At 40.0% G+C, this 24,538-nt stretch overlaps 1 protein-coding gene across 8 annotated transcripts in view; it reads right to left on the bottom strand.

Moving 5' to 3' along the window:
- Positions 1-24,538, bottom strand: part of CARMIL1 (capping protein regulator and myosin 1 linker 1) — a 189,472-nt gene that overhangs the window by 16,940 nt on the left and 147,994 nt on the right. For 4 of the 8 annotated variants that reach the window (XM_061364712.1, XM_061364713.1, XM_061364716.1 and 1 more), the window contains 5 exons: positions 22,959-23,108; positions 9,515-9,532; positions 5,399-5,465; positions 4,895-5,091; positions 664-770 (listed from right to left, as the gene is read on the bottom strand). In XM_061364712.1, the coding sequence (XP_061220696.1) occupies positions 664-770; positions 4,895-5,091; positions 5,399-5,465; positions 9,515-9,532; positions 22,959-23,108 (539 nt within the window). The remainder of the gene's footprint in view (positions 1-663; positions 771-4,894; positions 5,092-5,398; positions 5,466-9,514; positions 9,533-22,958; positions 23,109-24,538) is intronic. The other 4 variants (XM_061364714.1, XM_061364715.1, XM_061364719.1 and 1 more) reach the window with 1 other exon arrangement.

Here is a 24,538-nt window from a genome sequence, read left to right as displayed (position 1 = left end):
TATGCACAAACATGCACAAATACAAGAACATCTAGATTTGTGGTTCTGTGAATACACAACCAGCTACAAAGCAACTGTATAAGCTGTATAATCCTTCTAAAAGGTGAAGGAGACATATCTTTCAGATGAATGAATTGCCTAAATCTGGGATACTAAACCTTGATCAAACATGTCTTTAATGTGTTTCTGAATCAGCTTAAATCTACTAAAACATTTACAAGTTCAATCATCTATCAAAACACTGCCCAACAGCAGTCCTTACTAGACAGAGACACCCGTGTGCACTACTAGCACTGGAGAGGAGATCCTCAACCAATACAAAGCCCTGCTCCAGCCTTAATGAGCTTCGCTGAAGAATAAAATGAAGGCAACTGAATTACAGAAATACACTTGAGTCAGTAACTCCCATCACACAGTATATTAAAGCAATTTATTACAAAGTAGCAGTTTTTAACGGAGGGTAATAGAATTCACAATGTATTGACTATTAAGGTAATTTCTGCCTTCGACAACAGCAACCCTGCATATTGGGAAGAGAGGTCAAACACAACCGTCATGCCTGTCTACCAGGATGGACTTTGCTTGTTTGGCTGGGGGTTGCTTGTGTTTTTTTTATTTTTTAAATTTTAAATATAAACTTTAAAAAAATAAATTTGAACTTACTTTGAATCCATTTTTGTCACTTTCTTAGTGAAAAATTCATCCACGCCTTCATCCACTCTCCCCATGAGGCCATTTTGATCACCTTCTGGAGGCACTCCAGCAGATACCTGAAGGAAGAGAACACTCTCTCTGGTATATAGTAATTTAAGCATACTTGTTTCAGTGATAATAACTGAGAGTTAAGACATTATAAAAATTGTGGTGATTCCACAATTGTGTTGATTCCAAACCTCAGTGTGGACAATGGAATCACCACTGGAATTCCCTTTCCCTTCAGTGAGGCCAGGTGATGCATTCCATCAGATGTGAAGCAACCCAGAACACCAGTGACAAATTGTATACTGCAATGCATGAGACCAGGCATTGAATGCCTTGGGCTTATGAGAATAGATCAGTAGTTCAGCTAGGAAATTAAAAAGGGAGTTAAGTCATCCTGATCATGTGGTGACCTGAGGAGAACATACTTTCAGCAGCTAGCTGTACCCCTGTTCAGAGAAAAAACGTTATGTTCTGGATTTTGGATTTAGAGATCCAGAAATAGAGTTCCAGTAGGCTAACAAAAAGCCTTTTATAGTCCATTCAGTCCAGCACTACCAGAAGCAGAGACTCTAAATACAGAATCGTGTGTTTCACTTTAGGAACTGAACACAGATATTTGCTGTGTGTCTGAAAATGGCGCACCCACTCCCCTTTTTTGTTTACAGTGCCCACATTTTGAATGTGGGTGACAGAAGCACCTAAACCAGGCTGACTTAGTAATACCTGCTGATCACAAAGGCCCTGTGAAGATTAGCTTGTGACTCTGTAGCCTCCTGAAGATGAAACATGCTGTCTCCTGGGAGGACTTCTCATGTGGTCTGGCTCCTCTAAGTGGCTTTGATGTGGAAAACTACTAGTACCAGTAGAGAGAGTTTCTTCCATTTAAATGCTGTATAGAAACCTCTTAGGTGACTACAAAGGACTCCACAAGACCCACCCCAGCGGTATTCTTGGCAGTACTAATAACCAGGTATCGGTCTGCCACAAAATAGCAGGGCTTGTAGTTTAAAATAATTTAAATTGAGGAATCTCCTCGTTGCCACAATAACTCAGAATAATCCCAGCTTCTCTTTTCAGCTGGAATACACACTTTTTTCTATACCTCTAATAAGAAAAATGAATACACTTAAAATCTGCAGTTAACATCAAACCCAGACTTCATTAAGCCAGGGCAATGGATGTGCTTTGACACATGCATGAAACTTCTTAGTTTTCACTGCTGAACCTCATTAGAAACCAAGTATTTACTTTGTTATCAAACAGTTAATCTTTTATTAATACCTGCTGCAGCAATGTAATACTGATATGAAAAGAGCCCACCTGGAATGATTCCCTTGGTGCCAGTTAAACCGTGTATTTTCTATTAAAAACCAGTTTATTCTAAGAAGCACAATGACTTCTTAGACTTCCAACTCTGCCACCTTTGGGGTTTTCTGCAGATAACTTGTTTAGCTGGAACATCTGACACAAAGCAGCAATGCATATGCTAACATCTGGGTTGGTGGCACCAGTGTTGCTTGTCTCAATGTAAATATTTACTTCCTCAGTCAAAACCAGCTGACATTGACGTTTCAACCAAAACACGTCAACCAACAGTGGCTGACGCATTTCAACAGAAATGAGACACCATTTAATATTGATACTGGAGCCCTCCAGATAGTAGGAACAGACACGGAAGTATCAAAGGCAAATGCATCTCCTGAAGAAGTAATAGAAGAATCCAATGATCTTCAGTAAATGAGAAGGTCTAGCCCAAAACAGAAACTAGTTTGTACACGAAAAGCAGCAAGCTCCTAAAAATGTCCTAAAGATGTACACAAATGTTGAGAGCCTAATAAGGTCCTCAAAGCACAAGATTTTCTTATTGATATTTAATGTAATGCCCTTTAGCGATCAACATTCATGTAGAGGACTTAGCTCTGGTTTATGTTTTACATTCCTAATGCTGAAACAAACCAAAATAGTTAAGTTTTCATTTGTCAATTCTATTATTTTTCTTAGCCTGAGTTTAAAAGTGAGCCTTGTCTGTTTCTTTATTAAGGAAAAAAACTGGGTTGGAAGCAACTAAATAAAATGAATCACAATCTCTTGGCATACTTCTGAGATTCACCTCTTTGCTGTACTAAATCTTTCACACATGATAGAGGAACTCATGAGGTTGAGATCCCACAAAAATGTGAACGATAAACAACTGCTTCATCGTATTGCTTCAAAACTACGTGGGGGTGAGTGGTGCTAATGTTCCCCTTTTTTTTAGTTCCCTCTGAACACTCATTTCAGTAAAAACTGTGACAAAACTATAAATCTTTATACTGCCCGCCCACCCCATGTTAAAGAGTTTTCACTTCTCCCTTTTTTCTCTGTTTTTCCCTTATTTTCTCCTTACATTTTTCAGCAAAACCACAGAATTACAGCTCTGATCATCAGAGACCCCTTAAATCACTAAATGGAAATAATGGGAACAGCAAACAACCCTACAGATCTGCTTTAACCATTAGAAAAGGTCAAGATTTTGCCTTGCTCATTTCAAGTGCTTTTCCTAACCACTGCTTTCTCTAGTCTCAAGGTGACAAAACTAGAAGGAAATCAATTCTGCAGACAATGCCTCATGATATTTTGCACATTTCCTGTGAAAGCTCCAACTACCTCCAGAACAATGCCACAGTCCACTCATTACTCTGGCCTTCAAAATTCAGCTGTTTAATTTTTGGAAGCATCAAAGCAAACACCTTAAGTCTTTCAAAAAGTTGTTTAGACTTGTTATGGGGTCAGAAATAGTAAGGAATTAAATGGTCCATAAAAACAAGACAGGGACAAGTAAGTTTAAGTGAAAAAAGTTTCTTTCAATTTCTGCAACTAAAGAAACCCCTGATTTCCTACGTAATTCAATGTGGATGAGCATTCCCACCAGACTGCACTATCATGGGAAGCAACACTTCTCCTCAAAGAGAAGTAAGCGTTTTGTTTCTGTTGAGCAAGATATTGTATGTCCTAGTTTCATGCCTGGTAGCGAAGCACTTGCCTTTTCCCATGCCCCCACTCCTTCCAAACCCCTGTGCAGATGGCATGGGATGCATTGAGTAGTTTGGAAGAGAAGCAAGTGTAGCAACTGGGAAAACACGTGTGTTCTACAGAACTGGAACTGGAGGAAGTAAACACAGATGTGTTTTCATTACAATGTGGAGAACAGTCCATCCTTCTGCTACCTCTACCCTTCCCCATATAGCACAAGGGAATGGAAAATTGGCTTGAATATCCCTTCTGCTTGACGATTTCTGCATTTCCAAATGGTGTAAAAAACACTCTATCACCTGATATGATCTTTCCAGCATTAGGGAAATTTTCAGTGGTCTTCTCTGTTGACAATCCTCAGGGAGCAGGAGAGGCCACAGGCATTCATTACTAGGCAGCATAACTCAGAGAAGCAATGGCTGCCCCTTGATAAGGGTTACTTATCGTATCAGCTGTGCTCTGTTGCCATGAGATAGCTCTGTAACTCCTCCAGATCTGTCCTTACATACCCTGAGGACATACCATCACAGGAATAAATCTTTATTGATGTGGTATGCCAAGGAAATGGAACTGTGGGAACTCCTCACACATATTCCTGGGTTCACACCAATGCCTTTTGTAGACACAGTGCTCTTCTGTTTTGCTTTTCTAAGGCAGGCTCCAGCATGAAAAGCAGATCTGTGACTATGTAGATTTGCTGGCCCAAACACCATCTTTAGTTAAGGAGCTGTGGGAAGCTGGGTGTCACAGAGTAGCTCCTCTGAGAGCTGACTGAAATAAGAATTCATGACAAGTTACCATGTCTTAATGCAGGCAGAAAAAAGGATTAAGACTTAACAAAACCTTGCAGTATAATTGAAAAGTCTCATGATATTTTGTGCATTTCCTGTGAAAGCTCAAACTACTTCCAGAAACTGCTTCCATGTAAAAACAAAAACAAATGGAGAAAATATGACACATATCTTGGTTTTAGGCAGTGTCAAACAAGACAAAAAGCTTGTAATAGGGATTGCTCACTGAAAGACATGAATATCAGAGGAAAAAATAAGTAGTTGCTTATGGCTTTTAAAACTTTAACAGGGGACTTTAAAAACTTTAGCTCATTACACTGCAAGACCTGACTCATGGCAAAAAGCAATCAACAGATGACATCGCCAGCAATATTTTAATGTGGACTCACTGCTGCTTGGCTCGGCTGTTGCTTTTTATTCCTTTTGGGCCTTAATTTTGTAAAGTGTTCCAGTTTCCTCCCTTCTTCTGAGGGTAACTCTGAAATGAATCCAGAAGTTCGTTTGTCCGGCCTGCTGGAAGGAAATGGTGGGTCTTCTATATGGATAGGTACTTCTTCCAGTGCTTTATCTAGATCAAACTCCATTTCTAAGAGAAATCAAAACTTTCTAATTAGATTTAGCATGCTATTTAAAACAAAAGACAATGCCATTCTTCTCTTTTGCGGTATAGTTATAAACACATTTAAAGAACTCGTGTTTGTGAGCAGACAGAACACTGTGAGCAAATATTTACTATCAAGTACACTAGCAGAGTCACAAACCAAAGCAACTAGTGTGGGCCTCAAATGCAATCCAGAGAGAGGGAGAGTCACCTGTGCTTTTCAATCAAGAACCACCTAGAAGAATCTCATGCAAGCAAGGAAGGGAAAAGGCTTTAAGAAATTCTCACTTACCAAAAGCTCTGGACACTGGGCGGAGCATTCTACTGTGGATGCTTTTCCTTTTTGATTTAGGAGTCATCTATCAACATAAAGCAAAACAAGAATTACTCTGGCAGACAGCAGAAGTGACAAAACACCTTTCCTTTTTTATCTGACAAATCAGTTCTTCAAGCATGCATGTAGTTTCAAGATACGGTTAGGTTTAACACCGGGGGGAATGTGTTTTTTTCCCTCCCCTTCTCCAACATGCAGAACTTTTTTCTAAATTACCATTTTATTCAACTCATTTTGAACAGAATCAGGGAGGTAAGTTTATTCTTCCCATTAAAACCACAGGCTGTACACAGGGTGGTTATTTGTTTTGTCCAAGCATTAACGCATTGATTCCCAACTGTAAAACGAGGGAACTATTAAAACCTCACCTCTGCATTTGAGATCATGAGGCACAGAAAACTCAGTTACTTTGTCCAGTACTGCACAGTTAATGACAGTAGCAGGGACAGTTTCCTCCTTGTTCTGGCTTTTAATTTTTTGATACAAAATGCACTTCCTCAGTTCATTTGTTAGCGACAAGTGACTAAAATTCAGGTGTGGACACCACCACACAGCTCACTAAACTTTCCTAGCAAAATGCAGTCTTGGAGCACGCAGACCTTCTTCAAAAACCAAAAATACTGTGTCAGTGTTAGCAGTATCTCCAGCAAATGCATGACTTCCCTGGACTTTAGATAGGCTGAGAATAGGTGGAAAGTTACCTCAACAGAGAGCCAGTGCAGTTCCTGAAAGTTATGTGCTATTATTCTTCTCATGTTCACATTCCCAGAAGAAAAGAAGTATTTTGCCTTAAGAGCACAAATACCCAAGACTTAAGACCTGAGTTTGTTATTTTGGGAAAAAAAAATGCCCTTATTTTCTTGCCTGCACTCTTCTGAAGGTTTGCATGGCAAGAAAGACAGGTCTGCTACATGTGTCACCAATTCCAAACCTCCTAACCTCAGCACTGTAAGACTTTCAACCAAAAAGTTGATTTCAGGGTTTCTAAAGAGTTATTTTAAAATGATTCAGCTCTGCAAATATGGGCTCCTTTTGTGGTACTTGCTGGCTTTAGTGACAATCTGTAGACTTGCTAGACTTAAAGCCTCATGGCTTCAAACCTGGATTGTCCGTCAGGAAGCTGTTACAGCTCAAAACTCATTAAAAGAATTGTTAATTAAGTTTAGTAGTATCAATTACATATGAGCCAGAAAAGATATAGTTGGCATTGACATTTCAGACAAATCATGAACTGTTAAGATAAACATTTATTAGTTTTCATGTATGGAAAGTTCAGTGCACAGACTTACATGTACTGAATTCATATTCCCATCCAAAGTAGTCAGGAGGATTATTATGCCACTATTCACATACTCAGGATTATGACAGATTTTCATAGCAGGAAAGTTATTACCCATCTTCTGAAGACCAGAAAAGGACTTGAAGACTAGAGAGTGAATAGTGATAGCATTGTCTGCACAACAGAGCTCTGTTTTTATTGCCATGCATACCACTGGGGTAAAAAGAGACAGGTTTCCACTTCCACATTTGACAAGCATCAGCAAACGATACAGTTTCAAGACCAACCAGGAAATAGCTTGCCACCTGAGCTGACTTACCCTGTAACTAATGAGCAAGGAAAGTGTTACTGCATCAAAAGGTCAAACATTACTTTCAGGGTTACCAATAAATTAAATGCAGTGGATCTGATGGCAAGTGGCTGGAGAGGTGCTGAACTTTTTCAGTCAAAATTGCAGTGGGTTGTGCAACCGATAGGCAGCTGGACAAATCTCAGCTGTACACCTCAACAGCTGCCAGTCACCCAAACCTGAAACAACCACAGGCATCTGCACCTCATGTAAGGAGATGCTGAAGCCGTTCAGCATTTTGGGAACACCAATTAGGAGTCACCATCAGTAGTCCTTGGTTTTATTTCCAGCCATAGCCCATTTCTCTTGTTAATGTTTACTTGCATGCATTGTGGTCTGCTGGCCACTTTTTTGAGTGGTGCAACTGAAGATTACATCTAGTAGGGTAATGAAGCAACTCATGCGCTAGAGAAGATCAGAAAGTAGGGCAGAAAACAAGGCTGATAGGAGACTTCAAATCACTCAGTAACTTCACAGCCAGTATTCAGAGTGCTCCTGGATGAAGACAGACAAGCTGAGAGCTGCATCGGCCCAGGGCAGCAATGCAAAACAACACCGGGCAAATTCCAAGGTTCCCGTGTAGGGATTTAAGCTCTCCAAGACATCCCTAAACAGCCAGGAACACAATGATTTCATCTTCCTTCCCAAACAAGAAAATGCCCCCAGATGACCCTGTAGAGCTTGTGCTGATGCCCATAAGCTGGTCACTGGACCACTGCTGTAACTTACTGTCTGTCAGCTTGGCATGATCCATCAGCAGCTTGGTTGCCTCCCATTTGTTTTAACAGCATGAATAACAGCTATACATACACTTTTATTTGAAAACTTTTGTTTTCTAGCCTGTTTAGAAAGTGCACAGATGAAAGGATTCTTGCCAAGTGAACTTTCTAGATCACACACAGAGCAAAATGGGTCAAAGCATTAATTTAAATAGGCCAGTGCGCTCTTTTTACAAAATATTAGACTTAATCTCAGCTTAATATTTCCACACAGTATGCTACAGCAGCACAGCACATGTCATTACTAGGGGAGATAGCTGAACTCTTAGGAAGAGATCCCTACCTCTCCCTAGCCTTAGACCCATTTCCCACAGTTCACGGAAGCAGTTCAGGTTTGGCAGAGGCACATCTTCCGCCTTCCCACCATCTCTGGCCACACAAGCACAATGTGTCTCTCCTGCCTCGTATTTCACTCATGGCCTTTACTGCTAGTATCAACCTCCCCTCCTTCACTTCTTCCACATCTTTCATGGGCTTTCCATTTTAGCATAACACTGTCTGAACTTCTTCCTTGCACTTTTGTAGGATGTAGGATGTACTGTAGGATGCCTGGCAGAACAGATATAGAGATAACTGCATCTCTGAGTCCTGGGAGATGCTCTTTGAAGTCTGTGCCACTGAGATCTCTGGAGGTGGCTCCACAGAGGAACCCTTCTGCAGGAGGTGGGAGCCAGAAGATCTCCATAACGCTCCCAAATAAGGGCTGATTTAGACACTCTCACATATCCCACCCAACTTTAAACTCCCAGGATCTCTCGCCATGATCACTGTCTCAGGTTCCTCTCTGCTGACTCCCTTACTCACAAAACTATCTGGGCTCTCCTGAGGTTTTTCTTTTAAATTATATTATCAACTGTGGAAGAACACTAGTATCTTGGGAATTAAAAACAACAAATAAAACCACTCTTGAGTGCTAGAAAGCAATGCGCTTATAGCAGCAGGTTCTCTGATACCCACTTTCTCTTATTATACTGATGATTGAAATTACTCTCAGTGCTAAGGGATGCAATCATTTCCATGTTTTTCTCTTCCTCATCCAGAGTAATTTATATTCAATTCTATTAGATACAGGGATGCTCTGGGACCCTCCTGTCACTTCCCTTTCAAAAGATTTCAAGCAAACTAATGCACAATTTCCTCCTCCATCTTGAAATTCAGCGCCCTTCAACTCTCCTTCCTGCAGAAACACTAACAGCTAAGGGTGACAGCACAAAAAGGTGAGAACAGGAGTCAAAAGCTTAAGGTGATTCAACTAGACAAAGAAAACACAATTGACCAAACTGAGATTACTCCTGACACCTCTTCCAACCTAATGGCAAAAAAGCCATAGTTTATGCCCATTTTTAAGCCATCCTTTCATTAAGCTGGATGATGCTTATCAACAGAATTTTTTTTCTGAGCAGCAATATTTGTGCTTATGAATCCAACATCAGCACTCTGCTTTGGTTTGGTCTTAAAGACAAGGGATGCTTTAAATTCAGACGGTACCCTAAGCTGAACCTTTTGCAAAATCCAGTCTCATCCCTGAACTGCTGCCTATTTCCTTTGTAGGTGCAGATGGATGGCACTACAGTCTCCCAGGAGATTTACAAGGCAGTACAGAGGCAAATGGAGCACAAAAACGTAAACCAGTAGGCCAGAAACAGCAGAGCTAAAAAAATACTTACACTTGTACAGCAGAGAGTCTCCATGCAGCAAAAAAGAAAGGAAAAAGAATATGAATGGGGAAGACAAAGCAATAGCAGTTCTCAGGAAAGGAGGCAAAACCAGAGTCAACAAAATAAAGAAAATTAAAGCCGAAACACTTAGAAGTCTTAGCAGGAAAGGTGACATGCAAGAATGGGGCAACAATCCCTTGCATTTGGAGGGCTATACACTTCATTTTTCCATGTTTTCTCTATACTGGGACAAATTCAGGTTTTCAGATGCTTGTTTCCAACACATGGCACTCACCAATGGTGCCAACCTGCCACCTACTGTCCCAGTGTACTGTGCTTTTAATTTTCCTGGCATCAGGAGTGAGAAAAACCCTGTAATTCTGTTATTTCCTAGTCTGAAGGAAGCTTCTGAATTAAAAATATGCAGGTTTTTTTATGGAAAGCAGGAAAAGAAGGGAAAAAAACCCAATAAAGCTTCTCTCGAAACAATAAAAAAAGGATGCAAGTGTGTTCTCTTGAGGTTTATATAAACTTAATCCAAAGCAACAGTATTTCTCTTTCTTACAGGGGGGCTTAGAGGTGCAGGCTTTCAGGCACTTTCGGCATATTATAAGAGCACGACCTTCCCTCTCCCATTAAAAACATTAAAAGAAAGGAAGCAGCACAGCCATCATATAAAAGGAAGCAATGCCATATCCCATCTCTTGTGTGGCACATAACCAGTCATGCCTTTCCTTAACTTAGAGTAATAAAAATCAATTATTATAAATGTGCTTTTGTCTTCCAAGTTGAACGGGAACTACTACTGTAACAACACTGCTGGTATTAGCAGTGTGTTTGTGGCAGAAGTCAACAGCCACAGTGTGGATTAAACTTCAAGGCAAGGAAGTGCTGCATTTTCAAATGGATATTGCACCGGCATTTAATTATCAGCAGAGAGAACAGACTGTGCATAACATGAAGTTCAGAATGTAATTGTTGAGGGGATATTAAGGTCGGCTTTTCAATGCTTTGACATTTTCAACAATAATGATCCACTTGTCACAATTCATACACCTAAGGTTAACTGTAGCTGTAATTTTTAAGATATGATGGGCTATCTTCGAATAGCAATAACAGTGTTCTTGCACACAGCTCCACTTCCTCTATTTTCCTACTGCCCTCAGGGGTTTGGTTTGATTGGCTTTTGCTTGTTTGGGGTATCCTTTGTTTGGTTTTTAATTTTATTTTCTTTTACCTTCCGAAACTTTGGTTTTATGCAGTTGCTCTCAGCTAACAGCAGTTCAGGCAAACCTCATTACTATCATTTTTGTATGCTGTCCACACACACATACACTCTTACTCCGCTTCCCTGCCAGAACCCACGTTCTCTCTTCTCTTGCCTATTTTCTGTAATATCATTCACTAGGGGTGCCCTGAGGTTGCTGGAGAGACTGCAGAATTCAGAGAGAAACATCTTAAAAACAAATTTCCAGCACATTTAAAAAATAATCTGCACCATGGTTTCTCTCTCAGACAGCATCCATGTGTTCTGTGTATTTAATTCAGGGGTAGGAAAAGTACTTACATTATACAAGCAGCTGGAAAGGTGATTAGGACCAAAGTGATACATATATAACAGGAAGCAATCCCAGGATCTGGGGGAGTTTACAGTCTATGGTCCTGATCCATTGAGGGCTTACGGATCTTACTACTTTCTACACTTTAGTGTTCTCACCTAAGCGAGTGTGACTACTGAGCTGATTAGACCTTAAAAGTTGCTAAACAGCTTGTGGGTGGGGTAAGGAGGGAGAAGGAGGAGAGGGAGGCACACAGCAGGCAACAGGTTAGACAAGGAAGCACCACCAAGCAAAGCAAAGCCTAAGGGACTTGCCTGAAGTCACCACGGAATCTGGCTGCTCTGCAGATGCCAGTCTTCAGACCCTTGAGGTACCACAGACCATGAGGCCACCCAACCCTTCCCTTCACTTGCACTAAGCATAACTGAAAAATAAAGTGGTCTGCCTCCCAGTGTACACAGGCCGTTGCTAAAGACAAAACACCAATCCACAACCGGAAATCCCAACCAAATTCACAAGAGCAGAACCAAATCAGGGAATCATAACAATGTGCCTATGTGCGAAATGGGAATGAGCTGTCAGAACAAATATTTGGAAGGATTCTTCCAGGACATTTTAAACCACTGCTAAATTGTTTCAGCTATATGTGTTTTATGGGGTAAGAAAGAGGAATAAGAAAACATAGCATTTTATCACAAGTGCTGCTATTTTGTTTTGCTGTAAGGAGTCCTGACCTGTAAAACTGCCATGACACCATTTCAGTCAGTCGAACTTCTTCTAGTCTCCTACCTGTGACAAATGTGTTACACATCTGTTGTCTCATTAAAATAAATAGTAATAAAATCATTAATAATATATCAACTTCAGGTATTCTTTATAAATCAGAGCAGTAAATTGACCAACCTTGCCTTTTTGCGTATTAATCTTTGGACACACAGCTGTCTCATCATCTGTATAGAAAGCCTCAGAAACAACACAATCCATACTTGAATATAAGGGGTTTGCTTGTTTATTTCCTTCCCTTCCTCAAGAGAATGAGCTGTGGTTCAGAATTAATTCAATTAGTCTCATCTAAAGCAGCCTGACCTTTAGAATACTTTGTACAGCAACATTTTCTGAGAGAAAAGGAGTAGCACTGCAGTTAGATAAGCTCAACAGATTTGCCCTTAAGCTTGTTTCATTTTACTAGCCAAGAAACCTTTGCTTTTCTGCTTGCTGAGATGGGGCTCATGTAATCTGCAATATTTCACCAATTATTACAATATATTATTTTAATAAATAATTCTGCTGTTGCATTTTTCAAGTCATGTAAAATTCCTGCTAATAAATATTCCTGCATATAAATATCCAAAGCTTTTATTATGAAGAGTAAAAAATCAGATGCATGAATTAAACTGAGCAGTTCCTAAAACTACTAAACTGAATAAGTTATTTCATGTTCTGAATTAGTCTCCTGCAAGGAACTCTGCCTGCAACTACCACCTGCAAGAAAAAAAGCAATTCTCTGTATCATCAGCTCTGTATCATCAGTACTGTTTTCTACTTGCTCATGAAGAGGATAGCAGCATCTTCTACATCAGCTGGGCTTTAAGATGAGTAAAAAGTATGCTTCCAGCTAATTTATTCTAGTTAAAAACTAAGTGTAGAACAAATAGCTGCTGCAGGTCAGGTGGCACAAACTATCTCTTTAAGCCACCACAACGTTCTTGCTCGTGGTTGTTCATTACCTTCAGCCAGCAAACACTGGTGCAAAAATTACTTTGTTCATGAGCCAAACTTCTATATAGTAAGAAGAAAATGTTCTTAAACTCAGAAAATACAGAGGGGTGCACAGCTGTCTGAGATATTCTTTGGCAATTCTTTAAAGACAGCCACCATATGTATCTGGTACCCCAGGACAGCAACATCATTAAAGCAAGTTTGAGGCAAGGTAGTCATGAATGGAAGCATTCAAAGTCACATGGGACAGGGCTTTAAAGCAATCTGATTTAGTGGAAGATGTCCCTGCCCAAAGCAGGGGGTAAACTAGATGATCTCTAAAGGTCCCTTCTATGGATTTCACGAATGGGGACTGTGCTATCTGCCTGCTGTAGAGCTTCCCAGGACTGAGAACCAACTGCATGTCTGCTTCCTTCCAGCAACCTGGAGTGAACAGATGCCAAAAGGGTAAGTAGAAATCCGGGGGGGGGGGGGGGGAACAAGAAAATCAGTCATCTTCCCACCATCATGAGACCTTTTGGGGGCAGATGATGCATCACTTGCACTGAAGCAGTGACATTTCAAAGGGAAAATGCTACAGGGAGAAGTATCACAGTCAATCAGACACAGTTTACCCTGGATGGGGAAAACCCAGTACTTGAGCTGCCGCTCTTCTGTTCTTTTCTCATTTATTTCAAACATCTTTCCAGCATGCACAGCAAATCTTTATACCCATCAGACTTTGTGAGCCCCCAACCTGCAACCTTCTGAACTTCTAAGTCCTGTCAGGAACTACCATACCAAGATATTTCCCTGTTAAAACCAGGAAATATCTTGATAGGGAACAAGACCCTACATGGGAAACAGAAATACATCAGTAGAGTATTTAAGTTTTGTCTCTAAAACAACCTAACAGAAGAGGTCAATCACAATTACCCAAGACAGGATAGCAAAACTCAAAGGTTGGTCTATGGAGTACCAGCACCTAAGTGTGATACATGATTTAAATAATGCTTCTTGGTCAGACAGGTATGAGGCAGCATATGCGCCTAGGAAGGACAGCAATATCATGAAAGAAAAGGAAGATGCCTACTCTGCAAAGCAGGACTGCTTGCCCACAAGTGTGTAATCAAGTGCTAGTTCATAACAAGGCACTGTATGCTGCCATTTCTCAGAGAGTATGAACACAAACTTTTCCTGGGGCATCTAAATACCACGGTATTGTTCATCAAATCTCAGCCTTGGTATGAGATTTGGTACTGGAAATGACTCATGGCTAAAAAGTACAAGATGGAAAAGAGGTTCTGATCAGCCTTGACTGAATTACCCTGACACTTCAATCACTTTGCCTATCTTGCTTATTCCTTTAAGTTTTCTTTAACATGTGCTCATTGAAGATTTTTTCACCAGTTCAAGTGCTTTTAGTTTCAGATCAGTACTCCAATCCTGTCACTACTGACCTCAAAAATTCACAGTAATTTGATCTTCACTCACATGAAGCAAGATCTTACTGCAGAGATACACCCACCACTTTGCAATGAGGCTTTAGCTGACCTGGATAACAGAAGAGTCTGTTTACTTCTAAGTTTTCCTCTAATCTGAGAGAGATGTTTTGAGAGGAAGCTTGATAGATTTGCGAATAGGACTGCATGATGCAGTTGTCAGTGACAGCAGGGATTAAGATTTGATGACTCAAGCTGTCTTCTACATTTTTGGCACTATGTATGCTTGATTTTATGTATTTACTTAAAATTCCTATTCAAATAGCCCTGCTCATCCTAACCTCCTTTTCCTTGACAAAACATAGCAAAATCTAATGGTAATCTACATCCACTTGCCCTAACACAGACTTCCACTTCCCTCTTCCTATGAGCACTATGCTTTATCCCTGAAATATGAGGTATTGATTTTGCAGAGCAAAAAATTACAAGCCTCCTATTCTTCTGGGTGAACTGAGAACCATAAAGTGCACTTAGTGCACGAGACAGACTCGTGCATATGCTATTTTCAGCAGGCTCTCCATGTTTCAGAGTAAATAAGACTCCCCCATACAGTACAGATAAGTAACTTGTGCCAAGTTATTCATTTGAGACACTGCAAGAACAAAAAAACAGTAGAAAGGACCATGCAACCTATATAGAAAACTCCTCAAGCACTTGAGATAGTCAACTTGCCAGATATTAATTGAATCAAGAAGCATTATAGCTGCAGACAGATGTGTGTTACAGAAACAGCACTATTTCAGGTTATTCTCCTGCTGTTTGTGGTTGTCCTCTTGCCAAAGACTACAGAATCTAGATTTTGTAACAACTCCAAAGGAGCTCTTGCTAATCTGCTGTGGGAATTTGTGAGTAGGTTCTTATAAACAGAGGCTGTTGAAAGATGAATTCTGTATCCATTTGTGCTGAACATCAACTGACTCCACAGCTCTGCTGGCAAAGGGGATGACAAAATGCCCCCTGATCCAGACTGTGTAAAGGGTCTTTGTCCTCAAAACCTGTTAGCCTTACCTCAAGTAGGTAAGTGATCCTTGCTGCTGGCTTTGTTTGTGGATGAGTGCTGACTGACAGTGAACCAGGTAGGGATAGTCACCTCTCTCATCTGGGTGTCCAGCTACAGCCTGCAACAGCTTACTAGTGCCTGATGGGGTGACTCTACCTGCAGCCTTGTTATTCAAATGCTTGCTAGCAGTGAACGGTGGGACTGAGCAGTCAGGGCTCGCACTAACTGTACACTGCATAGCTACATGTTCAAGACCTTTCTGTTTGCCAAGGACTAATGTCATAGTAGTAAACTCCCTCTTAAAACCACTGCAGGGAAGTTAAACTTGCAAGATCAGTGTTTCAGTGAGTGCTTTGTAACTGAGCTCTCCTTTCAACATGGCTTTTTCACAACATGTGAAATAAAATGAAAGAAAATCAGTAAGGCAACTACTGCCACACAGGATGTAACTACTTTAGCTATAGATACTGCTGACCGAGAAAACTGGATGGTGCTCTATCTACACTGACTCATGGATGGTGGCAAATGCCCTGTGGGGGTGGTTGCAGCAATGGAAGCAGAGCAACTGGCTGTGCAGAGGTAAACCCATCTGGGCTACTGCATTGTGGCAAGAGTGCACAACGTGGTGGTGAAGGTATGCCATGTAGATGGCTCATGTATATTTTAGAGGGATGCCCCATTGACTAAGATATCTGTGTGTAGATATCAAGACAGGAAACATGGTGGTGATTAATTGGGAGGTATTGGAAAGTATAGGATCTGGGCATGACATTGATGCTACAGAATAAGGGGTGGATATTATCCTGGTTTTGGCTGGGATAGAGTTAATTTCCTTCTTAGTAGCTGGTACAGTGCTCGACTACAGTGGTTTCGATTGAGGATGAGAATAATGTTGATAACACAATGACGTTTTGGTTGTTGCTGAGCAGTGCTTACACCAAGTCAAGGACGTTTCTGCTCTTCGTAACACCTCATCAGCGAGTGGGCTGGGGAGCACAAGAAGCTGGGAAGGGATACAGCCAGGACAGCTGACCCCAAATGACCAAAGGGATATTCCACACAATATGGCATCGTGCTGAACAATAGAACTGGGGGGGGGGGGGAGCTGGCTGGGAGATGGCAACCCACTTCTCAGGGACTGGCTGGGTATTGGTCAGTGGGTAGCAAGCAACTGTTCTGTGCATCACTTGTCTTATGCATTCTTTTATCATCATTTTCCCTTCCTTTTCTATCCTATTAAACTGTTTTCCTATCAACCCAGAGTTCTACCTTTTTTCTGATTCTCTCCCCCATCCCACTGTGAGGGAGCAAGAGAATGGCAGTGTGCTCCTGATACAGAAGTGCCACAATGCAGACAGAATACTCGGCAGCTGCACTTCACAGTTCTTGGTCTAACCTAAGCAGAAAACAGAATCCTATTTTACACTACATGTAGTGCTTTAACTAGAAGCAGTTTATTACAGTCTTTACTTCATATTGTGCAAATAATGTACCCTAGATTTTCAGAGATAGCTTTGAACTCTTAAGAAATCTCGGTTGGTTTAAACAAAACATACTGTATATCAATTATCCATCACCTCCTTACACTCAGAGACCAAGATAAAGACATTGAAAGCCAGGTTTCTCTTAAAGCATTTCAGCTGGGAATATGTAACCCTCATAAGCCTGAAAGCAACTGCACTTTGTAGTCTATACATGTAACAGGCATTGAACACACAGATAAGGACCTCCAAGGGCAGCAAGGATGCTGCAAAACTGTATCTAGGAATCCAGGAATAGATAGGTAATATATATTCACAATTAAAATTGATATAACACTGATGGTGAGGCTAACACATAAACACACAACTTACAAATAAGGTATTCGCTGGTTCTGCATAACTGTCACACTGGCTCTCTTTATCTCTTACTTTCTCAGCCGTAGCACTGCATGGGCAGGGAAGGGCTTAGGGAGCACACTGGCACTGTTCTGTGACACTCCCGGTGATACTTCCATGAACTGTCCTGGTTTGGGGTGAGTCAGAAATATTACTGGACTCCCACTGAAGTAGATTTGCTCACATTTATCTGATGGAGCCTTTTCAGAAGCCAAGAATACTCTCACATACCATAATGCCAATTCCTAGCTTCCCACAGGGTGCTGTATTTACCACACATCAAAGGCCCATTTCTGCTAATGCATACAAGAGAGAAACTCATGTGTCACAATCAATTTAATCCAGCATTCATCCAGGCTGATGCCTTTGCCTTCATCCCTGCCTGCTTGTTCTTGCCGCTGAGGATTTGTTTTGTAACTCAACCAGGGAACTAGTCTGGCTGTCAACTAACCTGGGAAAGAAATCCTCCATAAAAAGCTTAATTTTCAGCTGAATCAATTCCCACACTCAGTTAACAGTGAGGCTGTGACAACACCAGTACAGGTGTGAGGGTTTGGGCAAGAAAGAGTGAACTGTGTCCAGGGGAAAGTGGAAATGCTCTTTTCAGCAAGAACAATGATTTTTCCTGGATTTAGCCAGGCACAGAGCTACAGCTTTATTTACAGCACAAGAGAACATAGGGAATCCAACAGGAACTAGGGTTTTACTGCAGTAGGTATTTAGTCTTTCATCCAACAAGCTGTCTATGCCTGAGACAATTCTGCTGCAGCTGAACAGCAATGAGAATCAGATGTGGAAGAGCTTCAGGGCATACCAGAGAATATCTGCTTTATTTTCATTTCCTAGAGTATCAGTGCACATGTAAATGAGTCTGTACCATGATTTGCTCCTTCCTCCAGTAAAAGCAACAGAAGGGGTTTCTGTTGTTTTAATTCTATTTTGTTTTGGATGAGGGAGTGGGGAGAGAAAGCTTTCAGGTGGTACTTCATGAGTTTTATTTCAAATACAAGATAAATCCAATTCTGGTGTGGTGAGTGAAATTTCTCCCTTTTCTCTGAAAACACTGAGGTTCACACACTCCTTGTCTTTCAGAACCCATGGGTTCATAAGTCTTCACCTCAATACTGGACTAATCTGCTAAATCTCTGACAATGGCTAGTTAGAACATTCCCAGGAAAAAAACAGACACCACCAATCTACAAGTGTTCTGCTACTTCTGCAAATTTTCTTCTCCACTGTACAAGTGAAATCTGTTGTTCAATAAAGACTAAAACATTAATATATTGCTCATAGCCTATTAAAAAAAAACAACAAACCACCACCAAACAAAACCAACAACTTTCCTCCATCGAAATGAACCATTTCTATGATTAAAATTAGAAATAGATGAGAAATGGCCAAGATTCAGCATTCATCAGAGGCAGTCATTTTCTATTAGCTACAAGCATTTTTGCAAACAAGTAATTTACCATGCAAGCATTTCAAACTGACACTGAAAGGCCTTAAAGAAGATCTATAAGCAGACTGGTGTATTACAACCTACAATTCCTTTATGTGTTTCAAACAATTTCCTACCATACCTCTTCATAGTGCAAATAACTTCTGCTTTGCTTTAAAATGATACTTATGGCGGCTGTATGCTTCTTACTATCTACAGCAATGAAATTATACTGCTGAAATGGGCATTTGAAAGATGATGAGTACATGGAATTCTAGTAAAAACCTATTTCTCTTAGAACTTTTATTTAAATAGGGACTCTACTCTTGTGATCCCGTTAGCACTCTGAAAGTCAAACAAACATTCCAACAGCTAACTAAAAAAAAAAAGCCTTAGAACATAATTGTTAAACACAATCTAACAAAGATGCTCCATTACCTTTTGGTGGGAAATGGAGCACTATTTAGTATCTCTTACTTTTGCAAAGAACTAACGGCTGTGACAGGATAAAGTACAACTTTACGCAAAATTAAATCAATTAGTATCTACCTAATCAATTACACATGCCAAGATACATGATATTCAATCTCAGTAAAAAAAGGATGCTTTATTTAAAGTTAGTTTTAAAATGTATGTATTAATTTAAAATGTGTCACACTTGTCATAAAAAATTTAGAGAAACCATCCTATTTGATGAAGTTAATTCATGACTGAGTCTAAGCTCTGAAAATCAGGACATGATTCTTCCTTTAATCTGAGAACAGTAAGTAATCTTCTGCATAAAGATTTTTCTTTCAATCTTACTTGCACACAACTTTTATCTAATGACTTACTACCATCAGTGCAGCTCTAATTAAAGTAGATAACTAAGCTGTAGATTAGGGAAGCATCAATTTATTGTACTGCAGCGCAGGGAGGTGTCAACTCTCGGGTTCATCATGTTCCAGCTATTGCGTCCTACACTGGACCACTCAATTGCTCCCAATGTTCTTCAGAGCTCATTTAACAGACTAGCAAATTCTGGTATGACTGACAAACCTTTCATATTATGGGCTCTTAGGCCATCATTAAAGGCTGGAGGAGAATCTTATCTGTAGTTAAAGCTAATAAGCTTTAACTGCACACGTGGTGTGTAGTTAAGTCCTAATTCCCACAACAAAAACATACTAGAAATAACATTTTAAAGTCTCTTTTTTTTCATGGCTGCATTTAATGGGCCCATTTGTGACAGTTCATTCTGTCTCATCTCTGTTGCTTATACATATCACACTATGAAGTGGATGGATGGCAACTCTGACTCAGAAATCCTCCAAGCCACAGCTACTCTGCACCCAGCTTCAGAACAGGTGGGCAAGCTGTGGAACGCATAAATGCCTGTTTGTTTGATCTATCACCAGCACCAGATTCAGATCCCCATGCAGCCAGTCCAAGTTTTATAAACAAACCTTCCTGCCTTCCCCTTTCAATCCGCATATAAGACCAAATAGCTCATAAGCATTTCATTACAAATATATCTACCTCATTCATTGTCATTCACCTAACTACAGTGCTGCATAATCTACCTGAAACCACAGAATCAAAACTGAACTGGGATCCATTTTTCCCCACATTGTTCAAATACACCTTCAAAGAAGGTTGGTAAATAACAACATGCTGTTGTATACCCTGCCTCAGCTAGAATACTAGTCCTTGATCAGCTTGCTGAAGAAAACAAGAATGAAGAGAACCAGCCTGCTGGAGATAAATGGGTTTGAAAAATGAATCCAATTTTGCAAATGGAAAAAAAAATAGCTACCCCAAAATGATAGTCCAAACTCAGTGCCTCTCCTGTAAGACCAAAATCTGTTCTTCCCTGGATAACTTGACAACCAGCTGGAGCAAACTGATAGACAAGGCTTAGAATACGCAAGTTTTTCCCTGCATCCCAGTAACCTGATCAGCCCCATCCCAGGTTCCATATTCTTTTTGGCAGTTAAGAGATTAGATTCCCATACATGCATATCATCAAGCTTAAATTCAAGGTTTCAGGTTTGAAGAACAGAATACTCAGCAGGTGCATCAACTACTCACAAGACTAACGTTTGTTTATCATCACACTTTGTAATGCTTAGGAATTTCCAATGGCTGAACAAGGCGGTGTTCTGGACTAAGGCCATTTTGGAAGTGGGGTCTACATAGCTGTATCTCATCTAAGATTAAAAACAATTACAGTTCATAAAACCATATGCTTCTCTTTCTAGTAAAATCTTTCAGCAACATATCTGTTCCCTGCACTAAGCAGCTCACAAAGCATTCAATGATGCCCCTTTCAGGAGGATTCTTATTTCCATGCAAATATCTGTATGACACATCTGCCACAAATCCTCTCAATTTTTCCAAGACAATATCTGAAATCCTTAGGTTTTTCCCATAGCAAAAATACATCACTTGGAAGATGCTATCTTTGAATTTCTAGCTCCACCCCAAAGAGCATGAAATCCATTCTTAAGATGCTTTTAGTTGCAAAAAACTCGGAACACTAGCTCAGTAAAAATCCCTGTATTACTCTGCCTCTTGGGTCTATCTATATATTTTTTTACAACAGCAACCAATATCACTTTCAGCCAGGATGCAAAAAGCAGCTCTTAAAAATGGATCACAGTTTTTAATGAATGGATTCTTTAGCATTAAGATTACTGCCTCCTATTTATTTTATGCTTCATTCTCTTCAGAAATTATATATTGATGAGAATCTGTCACCACGGTATTTGAATCTCTGTGCAAGAAGAGGGTGAAAGAACTGAACGAAGAGAGATATAAACCTTTCTGAAGATAAGTACCGTTAGCATCTAATGCATCTTTTACAGAGTGTAAGCATCACCACATTTCCATTATTTTAATATAACCAAAGTGAAAGATAACAGCACAGCGATAGGATCCTTTCATATATCCATGGTGATTACAAGATAAAGACATTCTCAAAGAATTATTATTCTTAACAGGCTGCAAAAATAAATTTCAAGGGGGAGAGTGGGGTGTCAAAGTGAGCACTTAGCTTATTTTCCTATAAATGAAGCCAGCATGTAAAAATGAACTTTGAGGTACAAGGTTCAGATGCCACACATTTTATTGGGAAGCCTCTCTCCCATAGGACTTAAGGCTAAAAATGACTACTGAATGTTGGCTACAGAACACTTCTGGAACCTGACAGTACCAGTGATGAGCTAGATGATGCCATCAGCAATACACACCTCAAAGTGACTTGTGATGTTCAGACAAATATTTCACCAAATCAAACCTTGGTGAAGAAGGAGATTTGGAAGGGAGAGAGAATGATTTTTAATCTGGTATTTCCAATGAAGGTGTGTTTTTGTTTTATATAGTTATGCAAGAACAAAAGATAGCTGCTGCAGAAAGGAGCAACCCTGCTGTTCCTTCTCTCGAGCTGTACTTGTCTGACTTTACAGTAAGTCTACTCAGGGAACTGAATCAATAAAGCTTCTACAAAAAGAGACAACCCATTTTTAGGCTGGTTTAGCTTCCTGGGAAAGGCAGGAAAGCAGAAGAGAAAGCCCATCCCTTGCAGCAGACACCATCTATTACACTGACTGATTTCTAATAGAGATGGGCCCCCTGAAGTTCCTGTCCACAGTAGAGTTCCTCAACAGAGTGAGCTGGGTGGAGGGGGGGTTGAGGTTGGAACAATTAGAAAACCATTAATTTGTAATTCTGTGGATTTACATCTCAAAGAATCATTATACGGCATGGAGTAATCTTTATAAAACAAGTTTTTTAAATTTTTAAGAATTTTATAAGGTACTTCAGTGATTTATGTTCAGCATTTTTACTGCATCTCATACTCTTAAATCAATTACTTTTGAAAAGCTTGCCCTCCAGGATCACTTGCAGCCCAGTCTCAAGGTTTTATGACTTCTTCCATACATTCAAAAGCTACTTTTAAAGAAGCCAACTTCTGTTCAAGGTCGATAATATAACTTCCAGGCAGAAGCATTTTTTTGTCATGGCTCAGAAGAATCCATGTCAAGCAGAATGAAGACATGGATTTGTATTGTCAAAGGACAGCATGGTCCAATTTATTCCTGCAACTGAAACCTCTGTGAAACTGTGGCCAGTGGGAGAGGTTTTAGTGTATTGGTTGCAGCAATGTAGACAAGGGAAAGGCCCTTGAATAGGTACCAGAAAAGGAGAAATGAAGGGAAAAGCTTTTCCTTTGCTGAACAGCAACATGCAACTCAATGTTTACAAGCTAACATTTTTTCTACAAGACAATTCCTAACTTCAGTTTCCTGATGACATGAAATTGCCAAATGACATTTGGAAAAGCATTTTTTCCCAGTTATTTGCATGCTTAACTGAATGGGCAGAGGAATATGTCTTACCATACAGGTGTCCAGGTCCTCCAAACGTTCTATCTCTGTTAATTCCTCAACTGTGATGACAGAGCGTTTAGTTGGCTTTTCTTCAGCTAACTCAATTTCCAGTGATTCCTGCTGTGGAAGTGGTTTGCCACGTCTGGTCAAATGGTCAGCCTGGAGGCAAGGATAAAGACAGGAGCACATCAATCAAACTACTAAAAAAGGCAAACCAAACCCAACCAGAAAGCTTACAGAACTTAAGTATTCACAGATCCTAAAAGGCCAATTACAAGAGCAAAGCTCAGTTGTGTGTGTGAATCTTCACACAGGGTTTGTTTTGGTTTCCTGGTTTTTTGGATGGAACCCCTTCCATCACACATTCTAAGAGGGAAGAGAGAACATTCTAAGAGGAAAAAAGAAAAAGATCAGATAAAAAGATGTCCTACTTTTGATTTACAATAGTATTATGGGACTTCCTCCGCATTTATCCTGTCTTTATTACAAAGAAAACAAAGGGGTGGAAGAGAAGCTTTGTCCAGGACATTTGCTTGTTGAGGCTGTTTTTTATTTGTGGTTTGTTTTGTTGTAAATTTGTTTGGGTTTTTTAATCAAATAACACAAAGACCAGTACAATTTCAGTGAATACACTTTTCGCAATTATTAGATGGCCAAACTGTTAGCACCTGCTATTCAAAACACAGGAGAGCTTTGTTAAATACCTCACTTCTGTTTCCCGGAAGAGTTAGGGGAGGGCTACCATAAAAAAAGCAAAAAAAGAAATAAATTTACTGACAGATCTAAGGGATAAGATTTTATTTTATTTTTTTGAAGTATCAGAGAGGAAATACTCTAACAATAATAAAATCCATTCTTAGACCTGCATAGCAAGAACTGTTACTAAAAGCACAGAGAATGCTATATAAACCACACGTCAGGAAAATGATGAACTATTTCCTAGTTCTGTTGCTAACAAAAGAAAATATTAAATAACATCAGTTAAAAGCAAGTATTTGAAGATCAGCTGATCAGTTAATCACAGAAACCTTCAGGGGCAGCTAGGGAGAGCTGTAGTCCACTGCTTAACACTAGCACAACTCTGGACAACCAGTGGATTGCAGTTTGTTAACCAGCAAAAGGAGTAAATGGATGACCTGAGACGATTATAGCTCACTTAGACTAGTGTCTACTCAGGAAAAACAGCTGGAGAGCTCTTATGGATTTCTCTTCAATCACACTAAAAGGGCACAAATAATAATTAATGCTAATCACCATCATTAGCAAACTCAGGTCTTGCTGAATACAGTTTACTTTTCAAATTCACATCAAACACTGCTGTGCCAGTGCAACATACACAGATATTTGCACGTGGCTGAAGTATTAGTATATGACACTCAAATTTCAGGAGCTGGCACAGAACTCCATCAGTGCATTTACTCTTTCTTGTATTAAGAACTAGCTGCCAGCTCTCACACTGACAACTTAGATAGGAGTTCCTCTACCAGCATCTGTTGAGAATCCTACTCTTCAATGTTTTCAATAGTACTGTACTATCTGAAATAATCTGCAGCTAACAAACACAGGAGAGTTAAATAGTGAAAAGGACA

This window comes from Neopsephotus bourkii, unplaced genomic scaffold (assembly GCF_033783945.1).
Source record: "Neopsephotus bourkii isolate Nb327-2 ecotype Australia unplaced genomic scaffold, CSIRO-AGI_Nbou_v1 NB_1248, whole genome shotgun sequence".
Classification (NCBI taxonomy): Eukaryota; Metazoa; Chordata; class Aves; order Psittaciformes; family Psittacidae; genus Neopsephotus; species Neopsephotus bourkii.
This window is presented reverse-complemented; position numbering and strand designations above follow the sequence as displayed.